The sequence below is a fragment of the Ranitomeya imitator genome, chromosome 3 (assembly GCF_032444005.1).
Source record: "Ranitomeya imitator isolate aRanImi1 chromosome 3, aRanImi1.pri, whole genome shotgun sequence".
NCBI classification, from domain to species: domain Eukaryota; kingdom Metazoa; phylum Chordata; class Amphibia; order Anura; family Dendrobatidae; genus Ranitomeya; species Ranitomeya imitator.
In genome coordinates this window covers 634,068,522-634,081,538 of record NC_091284.1, presented here as the reverse complement: position 1 = coordinate 634,081,538, position 13,017 = coordinate 634,068,522, and the positions used below count along the sequence as shown (strand labels likewise).

At 42.2% G+C, this 13,017-nt stretch overlaps 1 protein-coding gene across 2 annotated transcripts in view; it reads right to left on the bottom strand.

Moving 5' to 3' along the window:
- DIAPH3 (diaphanous related formin 3) overlaps positions 1-13,017 on the bottom strand; it is a 789,152-nt gene that overhangs the window by 204,726 nt on the left and 571,409 nt on the right. For both annotated transcript variants that reach the window (XM_069758173.1, XM_069758174.1), the window contains exons 26-27: positions 2,034-2,129; positions 1,571-1,630 (exon numbers count right to left, since the gene is read on the bottom strand). In XM_069758173.1, the coding sequence (XP_069614274.1) occupies positions 1,571-1,630; positions 2,034-2,129 (156 nt within the window). The remainder of the gene's footprint in view (positions 1-1,570; positions 1,631-2,033; positions 2,130-13,017) is intronic.

Below are 13,017 nucleotides of genomic sequence, written 5' to 3'. Positions count from 1 at the left end.
TCTCCCCCACAGTGTTCGCCCAGGGAGAGGGAGACGGGACCAGCCGGAAGGGGTGGGACTTATGCCCGCGGCCTGACTCGGCAGACGCCATGAGCAAAATTTACCCGGGACCTGCACGAGGATGAAGGGAGCGACCAGGCGCCGGTAACCCCGCAGAGTGGCGCTGCCAACGGCGGAAAAAAACACAGCTCCCGCTGTTCCAGGGATGCGTGCTGCTGCAGGAACCCTCCCAGCCCCCCACCACGCGAGTGTGGAACTTAAGGTCAGAGGGGGGCTAATTGAAAGGACGGTGCAGGCATCCTAACTCCATCTTCCCTTCAGGGGATGAGGAGAGGGACCGTCCGCATCCATCCATCACCGCTGTCTGAGCATTGGTGAGGCAGTGGAGGCCGCACGGACAGTCCATATGCACCTGGACAGCCTAGGGTTTTGTTACCTTAGGGTGGTCAGGGCTGAGTCTGACAAGGGGTCCCACGTTGCGGGAGAGGATACTTGGAGGCGACATTCCACGTGCTCGCCCGTTGTTGGTTTGGGGAGATCGGACCCCTTCAAAAGGGTCCATCGCCCCCATTTCATTTCTAATGTGAAGAGGAAAAATATGGAGAGTCTGGAAACCAGACTTGTGCCTCCTTCAGACACTAAGCATAAAATGGGTTGGCCTTCGCCAGTGACAGGGTGTATACGACGGAGGAGCTAAATCTTTTTTTATGTTTACTTAGTGTCAGCCTCCTGGCAGTAGTAGCATACACCCACAGTCCTGTGTCCCCCAATGAGGCGAAGGAGAAAAAAACTGTGAGGAGGCCAAGTATGTGCCCAGGGCAGAGGGCTAGGATTTAAAGCGCCACTCCAGCGGTGAAAAAAAAACAATAGCTGGAGTAGTGCTAGAGGGGTTGAATTTGTGGCCAGATAATACTGGTGTTGTGTTATCTCAGTCAAGGTAACCTTTGCTAGATCTGTACATTTGTAGATGAGATAAAACCTACTAAGAAACAAGTATACATCTTCAGTTATCACAAGGGTAATATCATACATATACTGCACTGAGTGCTGTAGAACAGACATTTGCACTCTCTCATACCCGAGTGGTAATATCCTTGCCACTATCTATTTATCACAGTTACCACTTAATGCAGTGCTTGCATGTAGAAAACATGTATGAAGAAGCCTCTGTGTGACCAGAGTTGTGAAGATGTGTCCATCATTAGATGGACGAGTGGTTAGGGTCTGGAGCAGTACGGTTACACATTGAAGAAAGGGGGGCTGAAAACATTCTCTCCATAGCACCTGTTACCCCTGAAATCCTGGAGTAAAGTAGAAAATAGCAAAGTACAGTACAAGCAATAATTCCAATATAAACCATACATTAACATTTATTCATGCAAAATGGACAATAACCATGCGCCAAAGCAGAATGCAAAGCAGAGAGAAAGGGGGACTTATTGGTATAAGACGTGAGGACAGTAAGGTGCAGGTAGTGTCATTGTCGTTTGCAGTAAACCTCAAGGCAAAATCATATATCAGCAGAATGAAGATAGACATAAGCCTGTAATGCATGAGCGGTCTCCATTACCATGGTTACAAGGCTTTAGAATAGGCCTCTCTGATGATGGACTGAGATTGTCCGGTAAATCTGGGAAAAACCAGAAAGAGATTTTATATACCAGTGAGGCACAATACGTTCCATACATGTGCAGTGACGGGCTGGTGTACCAGCTGAGTACGGGACGGCAAAACCTATTTAGTCACATTAGCATACACCCCGGGGAGATAACACGCATATGTCGGGAGCTGAGCCTTGTCATAATCAGCAGCTTATGTGAAGTTCAGGGCATTGGTAGGCAAAGTGCTAGTGACATCAGCCAACAGGAATTAGCGTCTTTCCTGACATTTGTCATTGCGCAGGAAAGGATTACGCTCACTGCTGGCACTTTAAGCACGTCTTCCCGGCAGCAGCTCTGGATTTATGATGAATGTTTTAGGAGCACATACTGAACAAAATATGCCTTGGAACAGAGGAAAGGTATTGTAGTCACCTTTAGGCCGCGGAGTCCGTTTTCTCCGGTCTCGGAAAGCTGCTCCGGATTGCAGGGCCTCCAGCAGGCTATCCATCACTCCAGTCTCCTCACCCTCTGCAAAAAAAAGAAGAAAAAAATAAGATTGAGGGAATTCCATCAGCGGCTAGGTTACCATAGTAATGTCAGACATACAGACAGATAAAAAAGATCACTCTGTTATGACGAAAACCAGCAATTTTAAAACTAGACAAGCCTTTAACCGCCTCATACATCATCCTTTTCTTAATAAAATCAGCCTCATTTCGTTTGGCTCTTGCTATCTAGTAAAGTGGACGAGAGTTCAATTGATTTACTTCAGGCCGCAGGCTTTACAGCCAGTGACAGTAATCTCAAAAGGAATATGGCTTCTGTCTTATCTTCGGTTTTTTTCTGAACCCTGCAAGCTAAGGTCACTCATAAATCATACGTCCCTGGTGAAAAACTGTAACTTCATTGCTCCCTAAAAAGGAATCAACTGTAGTTATATCTGACTTAACACAAGCCAAAGGCGTAAGATGTCACGGCGTCTCCCCTCGCGCACCTTCATCTCCATTAGGTTTCCTCTGATGTATTTATAAAATCGCATTTAATTATTAAAAGTGTGGACTAGAGGAAGAGCCGGCTGAAATAAATGACACTGTGGACCAAGACACGGCAGCGCCCATGGTCAAGATCTACCTTTTCCATTGGACGCAGTTTTATGAATAGTTTATGCATAGAACAAGGGCAGATTAATAGACCTGCACGGAGTTTACTGCCGAAATGTCTAGACGGGCCAATTATTTATTCATCTCTCATTAGCAGCCATTCATGGAGAGCTTTCTGCTGAAGCACACTATTTGTATTAGTCCGGGCCTCTGTTTCGCCGACTCTTCATCAACAAATGATTTGCTTGATTACAACTAAATTCTGCATCCAAAATCCTCCACAAAATAATGAACGTGTCATTTGCATCTCAATGACCGCGAAAACTGATGACCCAACTGATATCATGGCCACCAGAGCATGGCAACAACATCTAAGGAATCGTCTGAGCAGACAGAGATGGGGGAACAAATACATTGGCACACGCCTGATACAATGTACGATAAAAGGGAAAGGATCACGCAGAAAATCGGAGATTATTCATTACTGGATTCTGCATGTATTCAGAGGGAACGGAGAGGACGCGATACAGCATATCCTGAGATACACATTCTTCCACATGCACAGCTTGTTTTTACAGGAGGAGTTGTAAATGCCACCAATACAGAATATATCTGGGCAGGGTGGGAGGACATGACAGGTCTGACGCTTCATATGCTAGTCTTGATCAAGGGCCTGCTGGATTAAGAGATGCCAAGCTCATTAATAGACACATGCTTCTTAATGGTGGTCATCTTTCAGCTGTCAGAGATGTTCTCCAGTCGGTGACGACAGTAGATTTCTACTATAGTTCCAACCACTTCTGTGATGTAAATAATATTGAATCTGTTGGGGCAGTATTATGCCACATCTCTCAATCTGAGCTCTGCACGCTTTTCCTACAGTTGGCTGAAAATGTTAAAAAAGTGCAAAAATGCGTGACTTTTTAACACCTCTTTCTGGAATAAAGTACTTTATTAATTCCCTCCATGGGCTTAAAACTTTCTAGTTGCCGTAATTATTTTAATCCTCCTCACCTTTCTACCTTGGAAAAAAAATATCAAGCAATCCTGCAAATTTTTCTCCCTTTCATTTCTTTGTTAAATATGGCAATAATAAATTTGTAGTTTGACCTTTTGCAGAATAAAACCACTTATTTAAAAGCATTATTCCTTACTTTGATACTGATAGCCAATCTTTGGGATAGGCCATCAATATGAGATTAGTGGGGTCTGACACCCAGCACCCCCAACAGATAAGCTGCCATCAGTTTGGGCAGAGCAGGCCTCCTAGTGTTGTACACGCTTTCTTGGCCCATGTCACTGCAGCTTAGTTCCTGGTGAACTGAATTACTGAAAAATGTACAGTGTTGGGGGTCCACTCCATGTACTGGTAACTTCTGGTAGATGCTATAGCAGAGCTGTGTGCGATTACAAACACCTCCAGCTTTCATCACATAGCAGACAGTGTGAGGTGAGTGAGTGCAGATGAATTGAGGGTGATTATAAATGACTCTGCATGTCTACAACATTATCATCTCTGCAGTATCCCCCTTCAGGGACACAGACTGCTGTGGGATGAAAGCTATGTGATTCTAATGACACTTAGCTCTGCTCTAAATGACAAAATAGCTACAGAGATCACAGCTGGGTAAAGCTGTCCATCATTACATCTGAGAGAAGAAAGCATATTGTTCTGATCTTCGATGGGTGTGTTCTTTTTTCCCTGTAATGACACCAAATGCTTATGATTGGTCAACTTTATACAGTGAAAAAAGTACAGCAGGCTGAAAACAAATCAAACAGTTGCGGAATCATCATAACGTATAACGTAAACCTTACAAGCCAATCATCTCTCTGCAACGGAGAGTAGAAATAAAAAAAAATAAAACATTTTATTCAGCTCTAGAGCCACTATTTTATTATGTGGCCATTTTGTTCAAACTAGTGAGAGGTCCTATTCAAGGGGTGAAAGCTGTGTGACTCTCCTGCTGAAAACTCATAACTGTATGACTCTTGTGGCCACAACTGCACTGCTGAAGTTCAGCTATTGTCCTAGACTTACAAAATATTTGTAAAATTTCACAGATCTCGTAATTGCAAAAAATAAATAAAAAATAGAAATCTACATTAATCCAGCTCTGTAAGATTAATTTGAAAGTCAGGACATTGGCTCTGCCTTACAGAGAAATTCAATTAATAGCGTGAAGACTGAACATGCTTCCACCATGTTTTTGTAATTACAGATAACAATATTTAATTTGTTTAACGGTGGACAGGCGCAGCTTTCACTGCCAGCCGCTTAGTGTGTCGCGAGGAAATGGATAGTACACATTTGTTAAAAGATAGGATCCAATGATGTACAATGCTGAGCAGAGGTAAAAGACACCGTAAGCACATTCTGTAATTGCACAGAGTAGTGGTAGCGCCATTTACACTGGAAGCAAACTGATAACGAACACTTTTGCTTTAAACAACATGAGCCAGCTCAGGGATCCCTGGATTCATTGTAATTTGCATTTATATGAAGCCGATCATTAAATAAAAATCCCATGGCTCAATTCAACTTTAAATTAGCACATATATTTAGTCAGCAGAATTATACTTTAGAGGAAAGCAAACATCCTTTTGCGGGGTGTAATTCTGCTGCTTGGTTTGACAAGTCTGAAAGATGATTACAGAAGAGGAGCTGATCTGTCCTCGCTATTAGAAATTACACGAAGAAGAAAAATCTGCCTGACAGGCAACATGCATGAGCAAATGACATTCTTCAGAGACCACACGGCGCTGATGAATTTTAAAGATAACTTCCTGAATTGGTAACATAATCACAAGAGATTCCTGCCAAAATTAACGGGTGGAAAATAACCCTTGTAGACTGAGAACTGTGCCTGCACCTACAGGGTCACCCAAAACGCCCAACTTAGTCCGCATGTAACATCCGATGCTAATGTGTTAGAACGATGGCAGATAATAAGGGCTCAGTCACATGTCAGTTTTTCACGTACGAGTGCTATACATTTTTTTTAACCTATAATAATCTATGGGGCCGTTCACATGTCTGCGATTTTTTGTGGACGAGACGTCTGTGTAAAATCGGGGAGACTTGTCCAATATTGATCTGAGTGTGGAATCAGACTCGACAATGAAAGTCTGCGGGTCAGTGATGGAAATTGGACAGCGCTTGAATGCCATCTGCGTGCTGTCCTGTTTCACTGACTGACAGGAGAAGGCTGAGATGGCTTTTCTCACTGACAAGAAAAAAAGTGACAAAACTCATTCTGCCAAATGTAACAAAAATCACTGGTTAAACCAGTTAAACTGAGGACTCTCAATTCTAAACATTGTTCTTGGTTAAACCCTGTCTTTTTTTCTAAACCTCAAAAACTTGACATCTGAATGAGGCCCAAACCTGTGCTGAAGAGGAATGTTATTAGCTGGAGATACGAAACTTCTGTTGTGGTGTCCATTACTGGCACCTTGGTTATGAAAAAGCCATTACCTCCAAAATCTATGGAAATAAGTGGATATCTACTATTAGGCTAGGTTCACATTGCGTTCGTGCAATCTGTTTAGCGCATACGCTAACGGAATGCGCTAACGCAATGTATAAAAAGGATTGCGTTTGGCGATCCCGCTAGCGCAGATGCCCGATCTGCGTTAGCGAGAAACGGACCTCGAACGCTGCAAGCAGCGTTCGAGGTCCGTCAGAAAATAACAGGACATCGCTAACGCATGCCAAAAATGGCATACAGTAGCAATGCGTTAGATACAATGCGGTCAATGGGTGCGCTAACGGATCCGTTACATAGCGTTAATTGCGCCATGTAACAGATTCCGTCAGCGGACACCCACTAACGCAATGTGAACCCAGCCTAAGGCTTAGAATATTTTATGCTCAAATAAAGAAATAGTGAAAAAACAGTGTATGAGATGACAAAATTAAAGGAAACTTCCAGAATACCTGGCTGAACAACCACTGACAACAAAATCTGTCATCTTATGTTGGTGAACGTCGTGCCTAGCCCCAATTATTAAGCAGGCTTTAAAAACTCATCTCTTCAGACAGGCCTATCCCCTCAATTCACTAATCAACTCTTCCCTGTAACCCCCTTTCTAAATTTTTCACATAATCTGTCCCTCCCATTATTCAGCTTTCTCCACATCATCCATGCACCCAATACCTGTCCTTAGACAAATCCTGGCTGATGATCGGATCCTGCAGCTTCACATCATAACTCTAATTTATTTATTATAATGATGGCTGGACCTACACGCCAAGCACGTTCTACCTACTGCGGCCCCCCTATTTCCTTGCAGATTGTAAGCAGGACCCTCACTCCTCCGGTAACTGCTGACCTATGTATTACTAGGTAATATCTTTATTTTCTGTACATGTCCCCCTCAATTGTAAAAAGCTGCGAAACATGTTGGCTATATAAAAATAAAATTATCCTGAATTATTATTTTAATTATTTATTCTTTAACTGCAAAAAAGGGGCAAATCTAATTTTTATGAAGTGTTTCAAAATTTACATTTAAATTGTAAGCATAAATATATTTTTTGCGTAAATCAATACATTTTTTGAAAATAAACCTTGTAATACTTTATTAAAATAAATCTGCTTATATTTCCTAATAGATTAATTTCTCATTCTGACTTCAGAGGTAAAATCTGTCTTTGGTGAGTGCAGACTTCCCCTTTACGGAGATAGGAGATGGCAGCTGGTGCTGTATGAAGAGGGGGAAAGACGAGCTTGCGGTCAGCAGACATGTGCTTGAAGTTGTCCTCCTGAAACAACACTCACACTAACATGTTGTTTTTACTTTATTTGTAGTCCACTTAGGAGACTTGCAGTGCATATTTTGTAGTATGGTGGTCAAATGATGGACTCCTACGAAGCCCACTCAGTGGCTAGGCTTCACAGGAGAACATAACAGGTCCCCGGTTGTGTGGTGATGGATACTTGAAACAAGGTGGAAGCCCAATCTTGTGCCTTAAGTTGCTGCTCTCAGAGCTTGACGGCATTCAAGAGGCCAGGTTATCCAGTGATAAGAGCTACTGTTAGGGGCATATTCTGACTGATCACACATAGCATCCGTCATGAGTGGAATGGCTCGGCAAGTAAGACCACTCCGTATGTAAGGAAGGGTTAGAGGCCATAATAAAAGAAAAATTAATTACAAGCAATACATCTTAGTGGTTGTGTTATTTTGTGGTCATGCCCAATCACAGCATTTGTCAGGGGACCGTTGGGAGGTCCCGTACACTGGCTGATTGGCAGGTTCGGTCCACCTTAGTCTTATGAGGTTTTTTTTATGAGTATAAGGGCACGTAGGCTGCAGCTACACAGCAACAGCTCTGATTTCAGAGAAGGAAAGAATTAGCAACTGTGGGGCAGAAAAATCCAGCTTTCGTTATATTTACGTCACCTTGCCTTACTTAGAACATATCCATATTCCACCAAAAGTAACAGCTTTCTCCTTCAGTTTACAGCTGTTATGCAAAAATTTGACAGATTCTTTCCAGAACTCTGACCACAAAGGGTAAACTGGATCTTAAAATCAATGAGAAATAAAAGAAAAAACAGATATATAACTGCAGGACATCAGGTAGTGGTCCAAGAGACATTGGCGTTACATGGCCGCGTTCCTTATTACTCCAGTACCAGTGTCATTTCCTACTGATTTACACCTAGTGCAGACTGCTACATCCATGGCCTCCATTTAGGGTCAGCGTGGCTGACATGTCGGCACGTAGCCGGACAATGAACTGAAAAGCTAAGCTGTCTAGGCTTTACAAAACTAATCGATTAAAAAGGAATGAGCCTGATTTTAACCCGAGTGAGTTCTAGTACACCAAACTTACTATACAACGTGCCCTAAAGCAGGGGTCCCCAACTCCAGTCCTCAAGGCCCACCAACAGGTCATGTTTTCAGGATTTCCTTTGCATTGCGCAGGTGATGCAATTATTACCTGGGCAAGACTAAGGAAATCCTGAAAACATGACATGTTGGTGGGCCTTGAGGACTGGAGTTGGGGACTCCTGCCCTAAAGTATAGAAAAAGTCCCAAGTCACAAGTTATGGGCCAAATGTCTGAAAAATTGTAATTGGTGCAAATGGTGGAATATTAAATTAAATGTAAACGCTCATAAGCAGAAAACTTTCATGACACAAATGTACAAAAAATGAGATCTGGTTAATTAGGTCTATCATACTAAGGGCTCATATATGGGACAGCAGAGTGTATATAAACTGTAAAGCGCTGTGTAATATGTTGCCACTATATAAAGATTATTTATTATTATATATGTAAGTGCTTATCACAGGATATGAGAATGTGCCACTACCATGTAATGTACGAATACTTCACTATGGTAATAATTTCTGCACTATGGAGTGGCAATATCCATATTAATGGTTTAGCAGTATTATTTGACCCTTACATGTTATTGGTCAGTAAACCTATGAAAAATTGGATAGCAATACTCGCTCCTCGTAAAGCAGTATAAAAAGTTATGATTAACCCCTTAGTGACAGAGCCAATTTGGTACTTAATGACCAGGCCAATTTTTGCAATTCTGACCACTGTCACTTTATGAGGTTATAACTCTGGAACGCTTCAACGGATCCCGCTGATTCTGAGATTGTTTTTTCGTGACATATTGTACTTCATGTTAGTGGTAACATTTCTTCGATATTACTTGCGATTATTTATGAAAAAAACGGAAATATGGCGAAAATTTTTAAAATTTTGCAATTTTCAAACTTTGTATTTTTATGCCCTTAAATCAGAGAGATATGTCATGAAAAATAGTTAATAAATAACATTTCCCACATGTCTACTTTACATCAGCACAATTTTGGAAACAAAATTTTTTTTTGTTAGGGAGTTATAAGGGTTAAAAGTTGACCAGCAATTTCTCATTTTTACAACACCATTTTTTTTTAGGGACCACATCACATTTGAAGTCATTTTGAGGGGTCTATATGATAGAAAATAATGAAGTGTGACACCATTCTAAAAACTACACCCCTCAAGGTTCTCAAAACCACATTCAAGAAGTTTATTAACCCTTTACGTGCTTCACAGGAACTGAAACAATGTGGAAGGAAAAAATGAACATTTAACTTTTTTTTGCAAACATCTTAATTCAGAACCATTTTTTTTATTTTCACAAGTGTAAAAACAGAAATGTAACCATAAATTTTGTTATGCAATTTCTCCTGAATACGCCAATACCCCATATGTGGGGGTAAACCACTGTTAGGGCGCACCGCAGAACTTAGAAGTGAAGGAGCGCCGTTTGACTTTTTCAATGCAGAATTGGCTGGAATTGAGATCGGACACCATGTCACATTTAGAGAGCCCCTGATGTACCTAAACAGTGGAAACTCCCCACAAGTGACACCATTTTGGAAACTAGACCCCTTAAGGAACTTATCTAGATGTGTGGTGAGCACTTTGAACCCCCAAGTGCTTCACATAAGTTTATAACGTAGAGCCGTGAAAATAAAAAATCGCTTTTGTTTACACAAAAATGATCTTTTCGCCCACAAATTCTTATTTTCACAAGGGTAACAGGAGAAATTAGACCACAAAAGTTGTTGTGCAATTTCTCCTGAGTACGCTGATACCCAATATGTGGGGGTAAACAACTGTTAGGGCGCACCGCAGAGCTTGGAAGAGAAGGAGTGCCGTTTTACTTTTTCAATGTAGAATTGGCTGGAATTGAGATTGGACGCCATGTCACGTTTGGAGAGCCCCTGATGTGCCTAAACAGTGGAAACCCCCCACAAGTGACACCATTTTGGAAACTAGACCCCTTAAGGAACTTATCTAGATGTGTGGCGAGCACTTTGAACCCCCATGTGCTTCACAGAAGTTTATAACGTAGAGCCGTGAAAAAAAAAAATTGCATTTTTTCTACAAAAATGATCTTTTTGCCCACAAATTTTTATTTTCACAAGGGTAACAGGAGAAATTAGACCACTAAAGTTGTTGTGCAATTTCTCCTGAGTACGTCGATACCCAATATGTGGGGGTAAACCACTGTTTGGGCGCACCGCAGAGCTTGGAAGAGAAAGAGTGCCGTTTTACTTTTTCAATGTAGAATTGGCTGGAATTGATATCGGACGCCATGTCGAGTTTGGAGAGCCCCTGATGTGCCTAAACAGTAGAAATCCCCCACAAGTGACCCCATTTTGGAAACTAGACCCCCCATGGAACTTATCTAGTTGTGTGGTGAGAACCTTGAATGCCCAAGTGCTTCACAGAAGTTTATAATGCAGAGCAGTGAAAATAAAAAATATTTTTTTTTTCCACAAAAAAGATTTTTTAGCCACCAAATTTTTATTTTCACAAGGGTAACAAGAGAAATTGGACCCCAAAAGTTGTTGTCCAATTTGTCCTGAGTATGCTGGTACCCCATATGTGGGGGTAAACCACTGTTTGGGCGCACGGCAGAGCTCGGAAGGAAGGAGCGCCGTTTTGGAATGCAGACTTTGATAGAATGGTCTGCGGGTATTATGTTGCGTTTGCAGAGCCCCTGATGTACCTAACCAGTAGAAACCCTCCACAAGTGACCCCATTTTGGAAACTAGACCCCCCAAGGAACTTATCTAGATGTGTGGTGAGAACTTTGAATGCCCAAGTGCTTCACAGAAGTTTAGAATGCAGAGTCGTGAAAATAAAAAATATTTTTTTTTCCACAAAAAAGATATTGTAGCCCCCAAGTTTTTATTTTCACAAGGGTAACAGGAGAAATTGGACTGCAATAGTTGTTGTCCAATTTATCCCGAGTACGCTGATGCGCCATATGTGGGGGTAAACCACTGTTTGGGCGCACGGCAGAGCTCGGAAGGGAAGGAGCGCCTTTTTGGAATGCAGACTTTGATAGAATGGTCTGTGGGCATTATGTTGCGATTGCAGAGCCCCTGATGTACCTAAACTGCAGTAACCCCCCACAAGTGACCCCATTTTGGAAACTAGACCCCCCAAGGAACTTATCTAGATGTGTGGTGAGAACTTTGAATGCCCAAGTGCTTCACAGAAGTTTAGAATGCAGAGTCGTGAAAATAAAAAATATATTTTTTTTCACAAAAAAGATTTTGTAGCCCCCAAGTTTTTATTTTCACAAGGGTAACAAAAGAAATTGGACCCCAGAAGTTGTTGTCCAATTTATCCAGAGTACGCTGATGCCCCATATGTGGGGGTAACCCACTGTTTGGGCGCACGGCAGAGCTCAGAAGGGAGGGAGCGCCTTTTTGGAATGCAGACTTTGATAGAATGGTCTGTGGGCATTATGTTGCGATTGCAGAGCCCCTGATGTACCTAAACTGTAGTAACCCCCCACAAGTGACCCCATTTTGGAAACTAGACCCCCCAAGGAACTTATCTAGATGTGTGGTGAGAACTTTGAATGCCCAAGTGCTTCACAGAAGTTTAGAATGCAGAGTCGTGAAAATAAAAAATATATTTTTTTTCACAAAAAAGATTTTGTAGCCCCCAAGTTTTTATTTTCACAAGGGTAACAAAAGAAATTGGACCCCAGAAGTTGTTGTCCAATTTATCCCGAGTACGCTGATGCGCCATATGTGGGGGTAAACCACTGTTTGGGCGCACGGCAGAGCTCGGAAGGGAAGGAGCGCCTTTTTGGAATGCAGACTTTGATAGAATGGTCTGTGGGCATTATGTTGCGATTGCAGAGCCCCTGATGTACCTAAACTGTAGTAACCCCCCACAAGTGACCCCATTTTGGAAACTAGACCCCCCAAGGAACTTATCTAGATGTGTGGTGAGAACTTTGAATGCCCAAGTGCTTCACAGAAGTTTAGAATGCAGAGTCGTGAAAATAAAAAATATATTTTTTTTCACAAAAAAGATTTTGTAGCCCCCAAGTTTTTATTTTCACAAGGGTAACAAAAGAAATTGGACCCCAGAAGTTGTTGTCCAATTTATCCAGAGTACGCTGATGCCCCATATGTGGGGGTAACCCACTGTTTGGGCGCACGGCAGAGCTCAGAAGGGAGGGAGCACCATTTGACTTTTTGAGCGCAAAATTGGCTGTCGTGTTTGGAGACCCCCTGATGTACCTAAACAGTGGAAACCCCCCAATTCTAGCTCCAACCCTAACCCCAACACACCCCTAACCCCAACCTCATCCATAATCCTAATCACTAACCCTAACCATAATTACAACCCTTACCCCAAAACAACCCTAATGTCAACCCTAACCATAACCCTAATCAAAACCCTAAATCCAACACACCCCTAATCCTAATCTCAACCCTAACCTCAAACCTAACCCTAATCCCAATACACCCCTAATCACAACC